This window comes from Microcaecilia unicolor, chromosome 8, assembly GCF_901765095.1.
Source record: "Microcaecilia unicolor chromosome 8, aMicUni1.1, whole genome shotgun sequence".
NCBI lineage: Eukaryota > Metazoa > Chordata > Amphibia > Gymnophiona > Siphonopidae > Microcaecilia > Microcaecilia unicolor.
In genome coordinates, this window is record NC_044038.1 from 27,599,757 (window position 1) to 27,617,855 (window position 18,099).

Genomic DNA, 18,099 nt, shown 5'->3' on the forward strand with positions numbered 1-18,099 from the left:
AATACAGTTTTATAAGTACAGAACACATTTCAGAAAAGCCAAGGAAGAGGGGGGGTGGAAATTAGGAAATGGATCTCCTCTTGCTAATCAAAGAACCTGCATTCTTTCCCTTATCATATTTCAATTTCTCCCTCTATTCAGACCCTTGGGAGGTATTTTCAGCTTGTTCCTGGACACCCAAGGATAACTTTCAGCCACTACCAAAGGAAAAGGGGATGGGACTTAATATAGTGCCTTTCTGTGGTTACAATGAAAGCACTTTACATATTATATACAGGTACTTATTTTGTACCTGGGGCAACAGAGGGTTACGTGACTTGCCCAGAGTCACAGTGGGAATTGAATCCAGTTCCCCAGAATCAAAGTCCACTGCACTAACCACTAGGCCACTGCTCCACTTCAACTGCTAGCTAGACTGCAGATGAAAGCATCTTAAATCTAGCAAGATAAAAGAATTGGCTAAATTGAGGCCCACTTTTAACTGAGTACACAAAAGGCTTTCTCCATCCCCGGGAATGCTTCCAGGTGTGCATACTTTTTCAGCAATTTGTTTGAAAGCATACCCCATAAACATAAGCCAAGTATGAAACTCCTGATAGAGGATATTACACCACTATAACTGTGTAAACGCATGAGATCACTGGCATGACTATAATTAACCAATCTTACTACGAACTAGCATTGAAATAGAACACTACAAGGGCCGTAATCTATCCATCAGTTCTATAATCCCGTCATCTGTCTCGGAAATCCTCTATGCTCAACACATTCTTTCTTGTTTTCAGATAACGTCCCTATCTCCATCGCTTCCACTGGGTGGTTGTTCCATGCATCCATTACCCTTTTCATACAAAAATGTTCCCAAATCCATCTCCTTTCACTTTCATTCTACAACCCAGAGGCACCTTCCCATTGACACAGACCTACTTTAGGGCAGGCTTGTTCAAGTTCAGTCCTTGGGGCCACAAACAAGCCAGGTTTTCAAGATATCACCAATGAGTATGTATGAGAGAGATTTGCATACAATCAGGTTCCCCTGCTCCCTCTGATGTTACTTCCTATTCCAGAGCAGGGAACCAGCGGAATCAACAGCCACATGACTGCTCCAAGCACCCCAAGGAGGTAAGAGAAATGTGCCAGGGTGGGGGAGCTGATGTGCTGGGGGAGGGGGGGGGGTGCAGTGGGCATGCAAAGCTCTCTCATGTATATCTGTGGCAAAAACCATGGGTTTTCAAGACTACCAATTGTAATAATAATTTCATGAACTGTATTTCTACTTTGTTTTGTGTTCTAACCTGTTGCAGAGAAAGCCGTTTTCTTTTCCAGTTTAAGCTTATAGAAAGGCAATCTGCAATACCACTGGCCAGATACTTTCAAAGTTGGCGCCATGAGATACAGTGAATGATACATACCTGTAGCAGGTGTTCTACGAGGACAGCAGGCTGATTGTTCTCACGACTGGGTGACGTCCGCGGCAGCCCCCACCAACCGGAAAAGGCTTCGCGGGACGGTCGGCACGCAGGGCACGCCCACCGCGCATGCGCGGCCGTCTTCCCGCCCGTGCGCGACCGCTCCCGCCAGTTGAATGACAAGCAATAAAATATGAAACACAACTCCAAAGGGGAGGAGGGAGGGTAGGTGAGAACAATCAGCCTGCTGTCCTCGGAGAACACCTGCTACAGGTATGTATCATTCACTTTCTCCGAGGACAAGCAGGCTGCTTGTTCTCACGACTGGGGTATCCCTAGCTCTCAGGCTCACTCAAAACAAGAACCCAGGTCAATTGAACCTCGCAACGGCGAGGGTACAACAGAAAATTGACCTACGAAGAACAACTAATTGAGAGTGCAGCCTGACCAGAATAAATTCGGGTCCTGGAGGGTGGAGTTGGATTTACACCCCAAACAGATTCTGCAGCACCGACTGCCCGAACCGACTGTCGCGTCGGGTATCCTGCTGGAGGCAGTAATGTGATGTGAATGTGTGGACAGATGACCACGTCGCAGCCTTGCAAATCTCTTCAATAGTGGCTGACTTCAAGTGGGCCACTGACGCTGCCATGGCTCTGACACTATGAGCCGTGACATGACCCTCAAGAGCCAGCCCAGCCTGGGCGTAAGTGAAGGAAATGCAATCTGCTAGCCAATTGGAGATGGTGCGTTTCCCAACAGCGACCCCTAGCCTGTTAGGGTCGAAAGAAACAAACAATTGGGCGGACTGTCTGTGGGGCTGTGTCCGCTCCAAATAGAAGGCCAATGCTCTCTTGCAGTCCAATGTGTGCAACTGACGTTCAGCAGGGCGGGTATGCGGCCTGGGAAAGAATGTTGGCAAGACAATTGACTGGTTAAGATGGAACTCCGACACCACCTTCGGCAGGAACTTTGGGTGGGTGCGGAGCACTACTCTGTTATGATGAAATTTGGTATATGGAGCATGAGCTACTAGGGCTTGAAGCTCACTGACCCTACGAGCTGAAGTAACTGCCACCAAGAAAATGACCTTCCAGGTCAAGTGCTTCAGATGGCAGGAATTCAGTGGCTCAAAAGGAGGTTTCATCAGCTGGGTGAGGACGACGTTGAGATCCCATGACACTGTAGGAGGCTTGATAGGGGGCTTTGACAAAAGCAAGCCTCTCATGAATCGAACGACTAAAGGCTCTCCAGAGATGGCTTTACCTTCCACACGATAATGGTAAGCACTAATCGCACTAAGGTGATTCCTTACTGAGTTGGTCTTGAGGCCAGACTCTGATAAGTGCAGAAGGTATTCAAGCAGGTTCTGTGCAGGGCAAGAACGAGGTTCTAGGGCCTTGCTCTCACACCAAACGACAAACCTCCTCCACTTGAAAAGGTAACTCTTTTTAGTGGAATCCTTCCTAGAGGCAAGCAAGACCCGGGAGACACCCTCAGACAGACCCAACGCAGCGAAGTCTACGCCCTCAACATCCAGGCCGTGAGAGCCAGGGATTGAAGGTTGGGGTGCAGCAACGCTCCGTCGTTCTGCGAAATGAGAGTTGGAAAACACTCCAATCTCCACGGTTCTTCTGAGGACAACTCCAGGAGAAGAGGGAACCAGATCTGACGGGGCCAAAAGGGCGCTATCAGAATCATGGTGCCGCGGTCTTGCTTGAGCTTCAGTAAGGTCTTCCCCACCAAAGGTATGGGAGGATAAGCATACAGGAGGCCGGTCCCCCAATGAAGGAGAAAGGCATCTGACGCTAGCCTGCCGTGTGTCTGAAGTCTGGAACAGAACAGAGGCAGCTTGTGGTTGGTCTGAGAGGCGAAAAGATCCACCGAGGGGGTGCCCCACTCTCGGAAGATCTTGCGTACCACTCTGGAATGGAGCGACCACTCGTGCGGTTGCATGACTCTGCTCAGTCTGTCGGCCAGACTGTTGTTTACGCCTGCCAGGTACGTGGCTTGGAGGAGCATGCCGAACCGGCACGCCCAACGCCACATCCCGACGGCTTCCTGACACAGGGGGCGAGATCCGGTGCCCCCCTGCTTGTTGACGTAATACATTGCAACCTGATTGTCTGTCCGAATTTGGATAATTTGGTAGGACAGCCGATCTCTGAAAGCCTTCAGTGCGTTCCAGATCGCTCGGAGCTCCAGGAGGTTGATCTGCAGATCCTTTTCCTGGAGGGACCACAGACCCTGGGTGTGAAGCCCATCGACATGAGCTCCCCACCCAGGCGAGATGCATCCGTCGTCAGCACTTTCGTGGGCTGCGGAATTTGGAATGGACGTCCCAGGGTCAAATTGGTCCGGATGGTCCACCAGAGCAGTGAAGTGCGGCAACTGGTGGAGAGGCGGATGACATCTTCTAGATTCCCGGTGGCTTGAAACCACTGGGAAGTTAGGGTCCATTGAGCAGATCTCATGTGAAGACGAGCCATGGGAGTCACATGAACTGTGGAGGCCATATGACCCAGAAGTCTCAACATCTGCCGAGCTGTGACCTGCTGAGACGCTCTGGTCTGCGAAGCCAGGGCCAGGAGATTGGTGGCCCTCGCTTCGGGAAGGTAGGCCTGAGCCGTCTGGGCATTCAGCAGAGCTCCTATGAATTCCAGAGACTGTGTTGGCTGGAGATGGGACTTTGGGTAATTTATCACAAACCCCAGCAGCTCCAGAAGTCGAGTAGTGCACTGCATAGATCGGAGGGCTCCCGCCTCCGAGGTGTTCTTGACCAGCCAATCGTCGAGATATGGGAACACGTGCACTCCCAGCTTGCGTAGGTAGGCCGCTACCACCACGAGGCACTTGGTAAACACTCGTGGGGCAGAGGCGAGCCCAAAGGGCAGCACACAATACTGAAAGTGCCGTGCGCCCAGGCGGAATCTGAGATACTGTCTGTGAGCTGGCAGTATCGGTATGTGAGTATATGCGTCCTTTAAATCCAGGGAACATAGCCAGTCGTTTTTCTGAATCATTGGCAGAAGGGTGCCCAAGGAAAGCATCCTGAACTTTTCTTTGACCAGGAATTTGTTCAGGCCTCTCAGGTCTAGGATGGGACGCATCCCCCCTGTTTTCTTTTCCACAAGGAAGTAACTGGAATAGAATCCCTGCCCTTCCTGCCCGGGTGGTACGGGCTCGACCGCATTGGCGCTGAGAAGGGCGGAGAGTTCCTCTGCAAGTACCTGCTTGTGATGGGAGCTGAAAGATTGAGCTCCCGGAGGACAATTTGGAGGCAGGGAGGCCAAATTCAGGGCGTATCCGCACCGCACTATTTGGAGAACCCACTGGTCGGAGGTTATGAGAGGCCACCTTTGGTGAAAAAAACTTAACCTCCCCCCGACCGGCAGATCGTCCGGTACGGACACTTTGAGGGCGGCTATGTTCCCGAGGATCCAGTCAAAAGCCCGTCCCCGGCTTTTGCTGTGGAGGCACAGGGGGCTCCTTAGGCGCACGCTGTTGACGAGAACGAGCGCGCTGGGGCTGTCCCTGTGCCTGGCGAGGCCTTCGGGCCGGCTGGTTGTACCTACGCTTTGCAAAAGAATAGGGCGCAGCCTGCCGGGCCCGGGAAAAACGTCCACCTGCTGAGGTGGATGCTGAAGGCGCCCGGTGGGAGAGCTTGTCGAGGGCGGTTTCCCGCTGATGCAGTTGGTCCACCAGCTGCTCGACCTTCTCACCAAAAATGTTATCCCCCCGGCAAGGGACGTCGGCCAGTCTCTGCTGGGTGCGGTTGTCCAGGTCAGAGGCACGCAGCCATGAGAGCCTGCGCATCACTATACCTTGGGCCGCAGCACGAGATGCCACGTCACAGGTGTCATAGATACCCCTGGACAGGAACTTTCTGCACGCCTTCAGCTGCCTGACCACCTCCTGATAAGGCCTGGACTGCTCCGGCGGGAGCTTATCGACCAGGTCCGCCAGTTGTTGCACATTGGTCCGCATGTGGATGCTCATATAGAGCAGGTATGACTGGATGCGGGTCACGAGCATGGAGGATTGGTAGGCCTTCCTCCCAAACGAGTCCAGAGTGCGAGACTCCCGCCCCGGGGGCGCCGAGGCGGTATCCCTCGAACTCCGTGCCCTCTTGAGAGCAGAATCCACGACCGCCGAGTCATGGGGCAGTTGGGGCCGCATTAACTCTGGGTCAGAGTGGATCCTGTACTGGGACTCTGCTTTCTTGGGAATGGTTGGGTTAGTTAACGGTCGCACCCAGTTCCGAAGCAGTGTCTCCTTGAGGACATTGTGCAGCGGCACCGTGGAGGACTCTCTAGGTGGTGATGGATAGTCGAGGACCTCGAGCATCTCGGCCCTCGGCTCTTCCACAGAGACCACGGGAAAGGGAATGCTAATAGACATATCCCGCACAAAGGAGGCAAAGGAGAGACTCTCAGGAGGTGAGAGCTTCCTCTCCGGTGAAGGCGTGGGGTCCGAGGGAAGGCCCGTAGACTCCTCTGAGGAGAAATATCTAGGGTCCTCCTCTTCCCCCCACGAGGCCTCATCCTCAGTATCGGACATAAGCTCATGTAGCTGAGTCCTGAACCGGGCCCGGCTCGACGTCGAGGCACCGAGGTCTCGGTGTCGTCGAGCGGTGGACTCCCGCGTCGGCGGGGACGGAGCTCCCTCCATCGACGTCGACGGGGACTCCACCTGCGTGGCGGTCGAGACCGGCGCCGCAAGCGGCGGCGGTGTCGATGGCCCCGGCGCCGGGCTAGAGCTCGCCGGCGCCACAGACATCGGCGCCGAGGGCGCAAGCACCCCCGGCGCCGGCACAGCCTGGCGCATCAGCCCTTCCAGGATCCCCGGAATGATGGCTCTGAGGCACTCGTCCAGGCCCGCTGCCGGGAAAGGCGGTGGGGCCGGTAGGGGTGTCGGTGCCAGAAGCTGATGGGGGCCAGGAGACGGCACCGAGGTGCCGGAACCCCGACGCGTCGGTACCTCCACAACCGACGGGGACCTCTCCTCTTGGCGATGACGCTTCGGCGTCGCCTCCTCTCCGATGTCCGGATGCACCGAGGGCGACCGGTGACGACGCTTCTTGTCCTTCTTCCGATGCGCGTCACCGGCGCCGGGAGGTATGGAGGAGGAGGAGGACGATCCCCCTCGGTCTCGAGGAGCCGGGTCAGACAGGGTTCGGTCCCGTGGACCACGGGCTGAGGGAGTGACCGGGGCCGACTGCCCACGCGGCCGCTCACCTCCACCCTCGCCGGCGGACCGGCGGGCCGACGGGACCTGTTCTCCTGGGGTCGATGCCATCGGTGCCGATGTCTCGGGCATCGATACCGGTACCGAAGGACCGGGCGTCGATACCGATGCCGTCGAGGTCGTCGAGGGGCCGGCGCAAGTTCCAAAAAGACGGTCCCGCAGAACTTGCCTCGCAACTTGAGTCCGTTTCCGGAGACCGAGACACAGGGAACACGACTTGAAATTGTGCTCCGGCCCGAGGCACTGGAGGCACCAAGCGTGGGTGTCGGTCTGCGAGATCGGCCGGCCGCAGCGACCACACTTTTTAAATCCACTCGGGACCTTCGAGGACATCGACGGAAAAATCGCGTCGGCGAAGTCAAAGTCGTCAATGGTGGCGAAAATCACACCTCGAAAAAGGAAACAACCGTGCGGCCACTAGGCCGCAATGCGGCGTCCCCGCTGGAAGCGAGGGAAAAAGGGAGCGCGTGCTCCACACGCACAGGTTTTTTTTTTTTTTTTTAAAAGAAAAGGAAACCGGCGTTAGCAAAAACTAAATAGAAAAAATAACGATCCGCGTAAACGCGATCGACTTTCCGGCGGCTGAAAGCAGAGAGAGCGGCAAAGCATGACTCTCTCTAGACGCGGAAAAAAAGGAACTGGCGGGAGCGGTCGCGCACGGGCGGGAAGACGGCCGCGCATGCGCGGTGGGCGTGCCCTGCGTGCCGACCGTCCCGCAAAGCCTTTTCCGGTTGGTGGGGGCTGCCGCGGACGTCACCCAGTCGTGAGAACAAGCAGCCTGCTTGTCCTCGGAGAATGGATTTTCCACAGTCTCAGCTAGAGAAAGCAGAGGGTGAACATCTCTGCCCTGAGACGCTGTTCAAGACTTATGGTCAGTTAATTTCCTGAAACTCCCCAGGTGCTACCCAGGTAGTAACAAGTGTTAGTTTTAATATTGATCCTTATTCAGTTACCTGTTATTGCCTGTTGCTTTTCCACCTGTTTTATATGGTTCACTGTTCTAATTTTGTGATAATAAACCTGCTAGTTTATTAACTCTGTTGTCCTGGACTAAGAATCTTGATGGTTTGTATGTTGGGTCTGTGGTTGCTTTCTAGGAACTGTAGGACCCCCTGAGAGTGTGGCCCCAGTAACTTAGAAATCACCGTGGAATAATTTCAGAGAGGGAAACTTGCCCACAGGTGAGCAGGACCCAGTCGGTGGGAGGACGGTGCTAATGTAGGGCACAAGCTGAGGACAGACCCTTTAGTGGCCGCAGGTGGGGGCTAGGTGTTTCATGACAATATCCATTAGGGATATCCTAAAAACCTGGCCTGTTGATGGTCCTCAAGAACTGAACTTGGAGAAGCCTGCCTTAGAGGTATTTAAATGTCTATCACATCTCCCTCTCTCTTGTCATTCTTCCAAAGTATTGATATATATACTGAGATCTTTCAGTCTGTCCTCATATGCTCAATGACAAATATCACTGGCCATTTTAGTAGCCACCTTCTTGCCCAAGTCCATCCTGTTTATATTTTTTCAAAGGCATACTCCAAATGTGGTCTCACCAGAGACTTATACAGGGAAAGGTTACAACATTAGTCAAAATGATCCTATATCTGACAGACTAAAAACAAAGTCATTAGCTAATAAATTTATCGACATCACAGTTTCCTGTATGCAGACATTTCTGTTTTCACCAAAAGGGTGATGGAAAGAAATTATGCTAATCTAGTCAAATTTGTACTTTCCAGTAATTATGACTTTTAGATCAGATGCTTCTAGTTCTAGAGTAATTCATATTGTTTTTAAAAGTAGCCATATTTGTATATTTATCCAAATACTAACTACAGCACACACAATTAAAAAAATATGTTTACTTCCTGTATAATTGGATCATCTTCCTCATTTGCCATGCTAAAAGGGATTTAAAAAAATTTTCAGCTTTGAGCTATCTTCACTGAGGAATATCTGAAAGAAAATGCATAAAGATGTCATCAGAAGTTTATTTCAAACATTATAAAGCCAACCTAGGTCATTTTATATAATTCAGTATCCAGTATAACTTTGTTTTTCCTCTGGATTAAGAATGTGACCTGGTCAACCAGTTTGATGCAAACATTTCTTGTTAGACAATCAGCAAAAGTTATAGCTAAAATAAAAAGATAACATTTAATTTCATTTAGCATTTATAACTGATACAAAAGCCCCAATCAGGGGAATCTTGGTAGCCAATACAATCAAGCTAAATACAAAACAATACAAGGCAAAGTAAAAAAAAAAAAAGACACACACACACATTAAAAAATAAAGTGAGATATTAAAAGTATCTAAGTATAACTCCAAGATGGTAATTTTGGAGAGGAAGTGATGTCAGACCCCAAGATGGCCACCTGAATCTGCTGCTCCTGTAAACCCTCTGCTACTATTGCCACATCCCTGTAATTGATGGGATTTTCCTCCTATTTATAAAGGCTTGCAAGCATCTTTGCCCTACAGATGGCTCAGAAATTAAATTAAGTTGAACTGCACGATGCAATGAAGCATTACAATAGTGGCGTCGGTGTGGCCTAGTTCGCCCGACATGGAGGGCAGCGAGAGCAGGACAGCCTGCACCAAGGAGATGGATGTGTTTAGTGGTGGCGGCATTGGTGTGAGTTTGGAGTTGAAGCGTTGCTTTGCTGACCTGGGGAAAGAGATGCGGCAGGAACATACTGATAAGATGGAATTGTTGCATCAGACCATGAAGGAGCTTGGAGGTCAGGTGGAGGCATTAGAGACCCGGGTGGATGACCAAGAGGCGGCGATGCTCGATGTTAAGGCGAAGTGTGATTCATGCAGAGCACTATGAGGAGTCATGTTTCAAGCTTGACAACAATAAACCAAGGACGTTTGAATCCTTGAGTATTGGACTTGGGAGCTGCTTTTGTAGTTTTGGTGTGGGTGGTTTTCTATGTTGGGTTTTGTTTAGGTTGGTAGTGTGGTTGAATTAGTCTGTGAGAAACTATATCTTGAGGTCTCATTTTATGGTCATGGCAGCTTTTTATCCTACTGGAGTGGCCTATACACTGTATTCCTCATTAAACCGCAATGTCTCCTCTTAGGATACTCACCCTCAATGTCAAGGGGTTAAATTCCCCTCATAAGTGCTCATTGGTGTTGCAAGAGGTGCTCTCCAAAAAAGCCGATATTGTTTTGCTCCAGGAGATATTTCAAAAGGTGTCATGAACACTTGCTCACTCCCAAAGCTTACCTTACACAATTTTTTGCCTCCGATTTGGCTAAGCCTTAAGGCAGGGGGGGGGGGGGTTCCCACAAACACCATGCAATTCAAGTTTAAAAGAGACCTAGGTGGTCGCTTGTGATTATTGATACTAGGAAGGTTATTATTGCTAATCTGTATATGTGCCAAATGCTAATTAATCCAGTTTTTTAAAGGAAGTTCAGATGTCACTCTATGCTTTCTCCACTGGTCTGCTAATCAAAAGGAGGGAATTTTAGTGTTTGTATTTCTCCAAATTTGTGCTCCACAGGACTAAGCCCACTACATGATAATAGGCACTCACGGACCCTGAGGGAGTTTTTTCAGGATATGGAGGTGGTGGCTCTGTGGAGGGAGGATCATACGAGGGAAAGGGATTATTATTCTTTTTTTTTCTGTGGTTCACCACACCTATACTAGGTAGGATTACATTTGCTGGACACATCCTTAAGGGGGGGAGGAACTTACTAGTAAAATTGGTAACATTACTTTTTCAGACCATGCTCCCTATTGGTTGGACTTGGCTGGTTTTCAGATTGAGCGTAGGAAATCTAGGTGGACTCTTAATGTGTGTCTTCTAAAGGACGAGCAGCTACTTTTAGATCATAGAACTCTTACCAAGGATTATCTGGAGACAACTCCCGAGTCATAACTTCATGTCATCTGGGACGCTTTTAAAGCAGTCTCCTGGGGGAGGGGGGGGGGGTTCTAGGGCAAGCTGCTAGATTTAAACAAGAGATGCCCAGCGGGAGCGGCCTTTGGTCACCATAGCAGATTTGGAAGCTAAACATACGCAAACCGATTCTCCAGTGATCTGGCGGTCTCTGCAGAATGCTCACCTCTCCCTGGACAGCATCCATCAAGAGGTCTTAGCTTTTAATTTGACTTAGCTTAAGCAAAAGCATTATGAGTATTCTGTGAAGGCGAGTAGGCGAGTAGGATCTTGGCCTTTCGCTTGAGACAACAGCGAGTTTTTCACACCATTGCTAAAGTTAAGGATGAGGTGGGTAGGTTGCTCTATAACGCTCAACAAATTCATGAGCACTTTTGTTGCTTTTTGCGAGAGCTTTACACTCGAGATCCGCACATACAGCAACCTCAGAGATTGCTGACTACCTGAATACCTGTACTCTGCCTACTTTGTCCAATCAAAACAAAGAGACTGGAGAGGCCCGTTTCTCCGTTGGAGGTGGTCAAGGCAATTCACTCTGCTCCTTGCCATCTGATAAATCTCCCAGGATGGATGACTTCCCAGTAGAATATTATAAGACCTTTGCTGGGGAGCTGTCCCCTTTACTTGCTGAGGTGTTTAACCGGCTGTGGAAAGGACAGCAACTCCCAGATACAATGCGAGAGGCCTGGATCACTATGATCCCTAAGGAAAGTAAAGACCCAATGGAATATGCTTCCTATAGGCTTATCTCACTATTGAATGCTGCACACAGTAACAAGACAAGCTATTACAATAAATACAGGTACACTGATAACTTTATGAGTGAGAACTGATAAGTAATATATTAATAGGTGTATGCAGTTTGATCTAGAAAACTCATTAGGTAATTGACTATTGAATGCTGAAGATATCAGAAAAGTGCTTGCAGTTAAGTTGAGTCACACTCTGCCTTCTCTGGTTCATCCTGACCAGGTTGGGTCTGCAATGAAAAGGAAAGCGGCTGATAATATTTGTAGGATAGTCAATTTGATTTCCTTGGCCTATGTCCAGTCCTTTCCTTTGTTTCTATTTATTTTCAGATTTGCTCACACCTTTTTCAGTAGTAGTTCAGGGTGTGTTACATTCAGGCACACTGGGTATTTCTCTGTCCCTAGAGGGCTCACACTCTAATTGTGTAACTGAGGCAATGGAGGGTTAAGTGACTTCCCAAGATCACAAGGAGCAGTGGGATTTGAACTGGATGTCAAGACTGATGATCTAACCACTAGGCTACTCTCTCCACTCTATTGGGAATCGATGCAGAAAAGGCCTTTAATAGGGTTCAATGGGCATTTTTGGAGGGAGTTATGGGCAAGATGGGGTTTGGTAATTATTTTATGCGATGGATTAGAGGCCTACATACTGAACCTAAGGCTTGTGTGTGGGTTAATGGGAGAAACTCTAGTCTTTTTGTTCTGGAAAGAGGGACAAGGCAGGGTTGCCCCTATCCCTACTTCTTTTTGCCTTGTTTATGGAGCCCTTGGCTGAGACAATCTGGAAAAATCCTGCTATCAGGGGGGTTAGGGTGGGTGAAAACGGTTTATAAGGTCAGTTTATTTGCGGATGACATACTGCTGACCCTCTCCTCCCATCGGACCACTGTGCCTAACCTTATACAGGAGCTGGATGCCTTTGGGAAAAACTGAAGCCTTCAATATTACATCAGTACAGACTTTAGTAGACCATTTGTGGGATTCTTTCCCTTCTAAGTGGGTGATGGGTAGTTCGCGATACTTGGGGATATAACTTACTGCTCGGCCTTCAGATCTTTTTGCTCCCAACTACCCCTAGACTTTGTAAATCCATGAGGGAGGACTTTTGTAGGTGGAAGGGCTTGGATTTAACTTGGTTCAGTAGAATTACTACCCTTAAAATAATGGCTCTCCCTAGGTTTCGCTACACTTTTCAGGTCCTGCTTGTAGCAGTCCCCAACAAGTTCCTTAGGGCTGTACAGTCTGATTTTTGTCAGTTTGTGTGGCTTGATAGGAGACCTCCAGTTCTCCCAAAAGATCCTTTGTAGAAGTAGAGAACATGGTGGTCTGCGGGTCTCTAATATACTCCACTATTACAGAGAAGCCCAGGTGTGGGCAGCAATAGAGTGGAGCCATCCACAGCCCCACGAATTATGGGTGTTTTTGAACACTCTTTGGCCATGGACGTGCCATTAAGGTATTTTCTTTGGCTCCCCAAGAATTATAGAAGAACATTATCTCCGGCCAGTGCAATCACTTTACACACTTTGCAGCAATGGGATGGTATAAGCAAGGAAACTGACTTTCAACTCTCTCGGGTTTACTTCCATAAGATACAACCCTATGTTTCCTCCAGGGCTCCTCTCACCTATTTAAACTGGGAAAGTAAGGAGTTGTCTGTGGAGATCTCTAGGATGACTTCACTTTGTTGTTGTTTGAAGCTGCCCCCTCCTCATAACATTTGCTTACTTACAATTACTTGCTGACCTGTATGGCTATTTCGGATAAGCAGACTAGAGAGGCCACAGAGCTTGAGGATATTTGTGAAGATTTTAATACTACTAAATTTTTGTTTTCTGCTTTGTATAGATGGTTGACTGACGCAGATCCTCCAGGGTTGGACCAAAGGGTTAAATGGGGGAGGGAGCATGGGGTGGATTAAGATGAAACTGACTGGTTTGCCATTGAAGCTTTGTTGCCCAAGGTGGCGGTGTCCTCACACCTTCAGGAGAATCATGTTAAAATGGTGTATCATTGGTACTTAACGCCAGACAGATTCCACAAATGGTATCCTATAGCCTCTTCAAACTGCTAGGGAGGCTGTTCATATATTGGAACAATGCTGTATATTTGGTGGACTTGTCCTAAAGCTCAAGCTTTTTGGAAAAGTGTCAGATTTCAGCTTAAATTGCTCACTGGATTTTTGGTCCCCTGGGATCCTGTTTTTTGTTTGTTTGGGTTTTGTTTTGTTTTTTTTACTCAAGGCAATTCCAGGCTATCCTTCGATTCGATCTGCACTGATGTGTTTTGTTTTGGCACAGCTCATTTGGTCATAACAGCTTCATGGAAGGATCCAGATGTACCTTCAGTGCGTAAATGGTTTGTAAGCTGCAATACATCTATGATATGGAATATCTCACTGCAGTTTGGCGTCATTCACGTTCTAAGTGGACTAAGATATAGGGGCCTTTGCAGGATAAACTAGTTTTTTTTTTAAGCCTCTGAACCGCTTGCATGGACTGGTTATTTTTCTTTTGAGACTAACAAAGTACCTTTATTCTCCTATTTACAGCTTTATTTCTCCATTTCCCTTCCCCCTCTCCATCCCCCCCTTCTGGGTTGTTCATTATGTTAAAAACCTTAAAGGGCTAGAGGCTCCATTTGCTTAGTTACTTTTGAGACCAATGTTTGCTGTTGTTGCCTACAATGATGTATCTTGTACACTGTCAATTTTTTGACTCAGTCAAAATGAGAGGGTAATTTTATAACAGGGCACCTAGATCAACAGGGTGGGAAGTCAGCTCTCTTTAGCCTATTTTATAAAAAGACACAAGGCCTCCAAAATGCCCATCTTCAAAGACCATACAACAAAAATTCAAATAACCATGTTTTAAACTTTTTTCTCAATAGGATGACTGTACCGTAAGCTTGGCTGAAAGACTGGAACTACTCTCCTAAGATTGTTCAACTATAAGTTCACAGAAGAATCAACTCTCTAGCAGAAGGACTAAATCAACCAAAAACAAACCATATAGTTTGCTATATCTTAAATAGTAAGCTTTAATAATAAAAATCCACACAATAAAACACTGAAATAAAATCATATCCAGTACACAAACCAGGTCAAATAACTGGTTACATTTATTATAAAAGTCTTTACTAAATTCACTTAACATATTTTAACATTAACAAATTTCAGAATGCACGAAACTGTTGGTATCTCAAGGTATCTATACTTTCTTGCTAAAAGACACATAATGCATCTACAATTAAGTCCCCTAATTAACAAACTCATTACCAACAACTGAATACCTACAAAGAAAAGATTTATTACAACAGATAGAATTGTTTTTTATGAACCTGCTGCATTTACCAGAAGAACTCAAAGCACCTAAAAGACATGTAGAAACCAGGACTGTCCCTACCATTAGGCAATTATGATTTCTGTACATGAACCAAACTTTTCCCCACATTTCAGCTCCTCCAAACTTAAGCAAATGAGACTCTGCAATGACATCTCTGCACGTTTATACCGCCTTTCTAAACAAGAATCAAAGCGGTTTACCAAGGATAAAAACAAATGTGAAAAGGAAAGGAACTACAACCTGCTGATAGAAAAGCTGAAAAGTGAAGAGAGGGAGGGAAAGACAGGATGAGGGGGAAGGGATAAGGTGAGGACGAGCTACACCACTGAATGATAATCACTTAACTCACAAAACATTGCCAAATGCCAAGGGGGAAAAAAAGAGTTTTTTTTATGGAAGTCTTGAATCCAAGGTATGATGCTTTGGGTCCAAGTTCAGGTGGAAGAGAGATACAGACAGCAGAAGAAAAAAAGTAGAGTGACATGTAGACTCGAACCTGGAACATGCGATCGAAGGGATGGATACATGTTACCAGTACGAGAGTGCAGAGTTTGCAGTGGCCTATAAGGAACAATGTAAGGAGATATCGGAGGGAATCCCTGAGTCGAGGACTTTATGATTTATCATCAGAATCTTGTGATGGATTTGGTATGGGATCAGGCATCACAAGTAGTGTTTCAGAAGGGGTGAAACATGGTCAAAATGACGAGCACCAGAAAGTAAATGAACTGAAGTGTTTTGAACCATCTGAAATTTTTTGAAGAGCAAGGCAGGAAGACTAGCATGAACGACATTATAGCAGTAAAGTTTGGAGGGTGACAAGCGTCAGAGTCCAGAAAGGGACAGATGGAACATACAGGTGCTCATTATCAAAGCACATAGACTTACAAAGTCCCATAGGTACTGTGCCACTGTAGAAACAGCTATCTTTACATAAATGCTTTAACAAAGAAAGAAACCTATGTAACTTTGTAAGCCTATGCGCTTTGAAAATATGATTCATATTTTGCACATTTATAGACCACTTAAATCAAAGCGGTTTACAGAAAAACATAGAATACATACAACACCAACAATAAAATCAATAAAATACATGGAGCACATAAACTACCATCGATGTCTCATATCCTTGACTTGCATCAAAACTGCACCACTGTAACAGCCATTTTTACATAAATGCTTCAACAAAGAAAGAAACTTATGTAACTTTTGTATGTCTATGTGCTTTAAAAAAATGAGCCTCATAATAGCAGAGCTAGAAAGTAGGCCAAGCCACTGATGTAACCTGAGGGGCAAAGGAAAGCTGCGAGTACAAAAGCACTCCAAGGTATTTAAGAGAGTCCACCACAATAAGAGTACTCCAGAAGGAGAGAACTGTAGGGTGCATGGCATGACATGTAATCCAGAATGCTACTGATTTTGATGGACTAAGGACCAAACAGAACCAATCCAATGATCCAACTGTATTAAGACATGTCTGGAGGGCAGAGAGATTGGGCAAACAGGGGTCCATAGTTAAGACAAGCAAGATAATGCAAAAGGCTGCCGAGCCATCTCACACGGGCTGCACCTGGTAGAAACAGAACACAATGCCATCAAAGCACTAAAAATGTTTCTGCAGTAAGCCCATCTTGCTTCCTTCTGTAATACCACAGATGTTTGCTTAATTTATTCACGAGGAAAGATCCTTTGTACCAAAATATGTAGGCAAAAATATAGGTACTTGTGAGATCAGGTGTCAAAGAATAGAAACCAGGAAGTGGCCAAGAAGCACCTGGGTAGCTTACGTACTTAATTTTGTTGGGGGGGGGGGGGAGGAGTAGTGATGGTAATGAAGTCATATTTGTAGGGGGAAGGGAAAGGGGGACCAATTCAGCATTAGTAGCTCCAACATTTGGGATACTGCCCCCTCCTTCATGCCCACCCCAAACTACACCTATGCCAAATATATTTTAATAGGTCTCATGCAGCAAAATCAAGCCTAAAACGCTTTCTAAAGGCTCCTTGGGAACTCTGGTGGGGGGACTGCCCCCCCACCGAAACCAAGTCCAGGCCTACTTTAAGGAATATGGGACCAGAGTTGCCCTTTAAACTGCTCCACCCACCTTTGTCGGTTTGTTAACCTCTGGCATTAGACACTATAAATTCCTAAATTTTCACCTACTTTCCAAAAAAGCACTGAATTACGTGTCTACTGTCACGCCGCATTCGGCTGCCCTCACGCGCCGAGCACACCTCTTGACACGCATTGGGAAAGCAAGGGACAGGTCTTCCCCCCCCTTTCCCGTGATCTGCCATCTCTACTACTACTATTTAACATCTCTTTCGCTCTCCCCGATCCAACATGTGCCGAATCGCGAACAGCTAGGAGAAGGGGTGGCCTCGCCCTCAAGCGCCCCCTCCCCCCAAATATCCTACCGTCAAACTCATACCTGAGGTCGCCCACCACCAATGCCACAGCTTTTGCTTCTCCGGTGCCCCCCCCCTCCCCACCGACACAAACTCTCTCCCTCGGTGCGTCCCGCCTTGCTGGAAACAGGAAGTTGCGTCAGAGGTGGGCGGGACGCCGGAGAGGAACGCTGGGACTCCCTGTAGCGCTAAGCGGCCGTCTATCTCAAACACGAAGTGGATTCCTGTACAGGAACGGGGTTTTCGAAGATGCAGTAGTTCCTGCGTGATTCACATGCCAGCGTACGAGCCTCTGTGATCAACCACGTACCCAGGGTCCGCCAATAATTCAGCGCAGCCGCAGTTTCTATCTGCCCGGCTCGGCTGAATCAGCGAGGATTACGCTCGCTAACGCACGTGCACGGGCCAGCAGCATCAGAGGTCAGGTCATCATCCCCTGATTTACTGGTACACACGTGTAGAGGTCGCCACACCCACGCGTCAGTAAATCAAGGGATGATCTCTAATGCGTGAGAGAACTGGCTGCACAGTACTAGTTAACTGAGGGGCGTGGCCACACAACGGAGGCAAGAAGTGGGTGGACACCTAGTAGTGTTTTCCCCCCACCCGCCAAAAAAATACCCCAGCTGATGGGAAAGCGCTTCCTCTGTGGCAGTCAGCATGCACAGGCATAGGAGCCAACTTTTCAAAATGATTGGTGGTGGAGATGAAAACGGTAACGGAATTCAAACATGCGTGGGATATGCGTAAAGGAATCCTGTGCAGAAGGAATGGATCCTCAGAAGCTTAGCCGAAATTGGGTGGCGGAGCAGGTGGGGGGAAGAGGGGTTGGTGGTTGGGAGGCGAGGATAGTGGAGGGCAGACTTATACGGTCTGTGCCAGAGCCGGTGATGGGGGAGGCGGGAAATACTGCTGGCCAGACTTGTACGGTCAGTGCCCTGAGTAAGGCAGGTACAAATCAAGGTAAGGTATACACATATGTTTGTCTTGTTGGGCAGACTGGATGGACCGTGCAGGTCTT

The 18,099-nt window shown here is 48.0% G+C and overlaps 1 protein-coding gene across 2 annotated transcripts in view; it reads right to left on the reverse strand.

Annotated features, from left to right (window-relative positions):
• The window catches only part of POLR3E (RNA polymerase III subunit E), a 98,615-nt gene that overhangs the window by 80,230 nt on the left and 286 nt on the right, over positions 1-18,099 (reverse strand). Inside the window, exons 1-2 of one of the 2 annotated variants that reach the window (XM_030211671.1) lie at positions 17,102-17,200; positions 8,519-8,609 (exon numbers count right to left, since the gene is read on the reverse strand). In XM_030211671.1, coding sequence (XP_030067531.1) covers positions 8,519-8,554 — 36 coding nt within the window. In that variant the 5' untranslated portion in view covers positions 8,555-8,609; positions 17,102-17,200. Of the gene's footprint in view, positions 1-8,518; positions 8,610-17,101; positions 17,201-18,099 lie in introns of those variants that run through there. The other variant, XM_030211672.1, reaches the window with a different exon arrangement.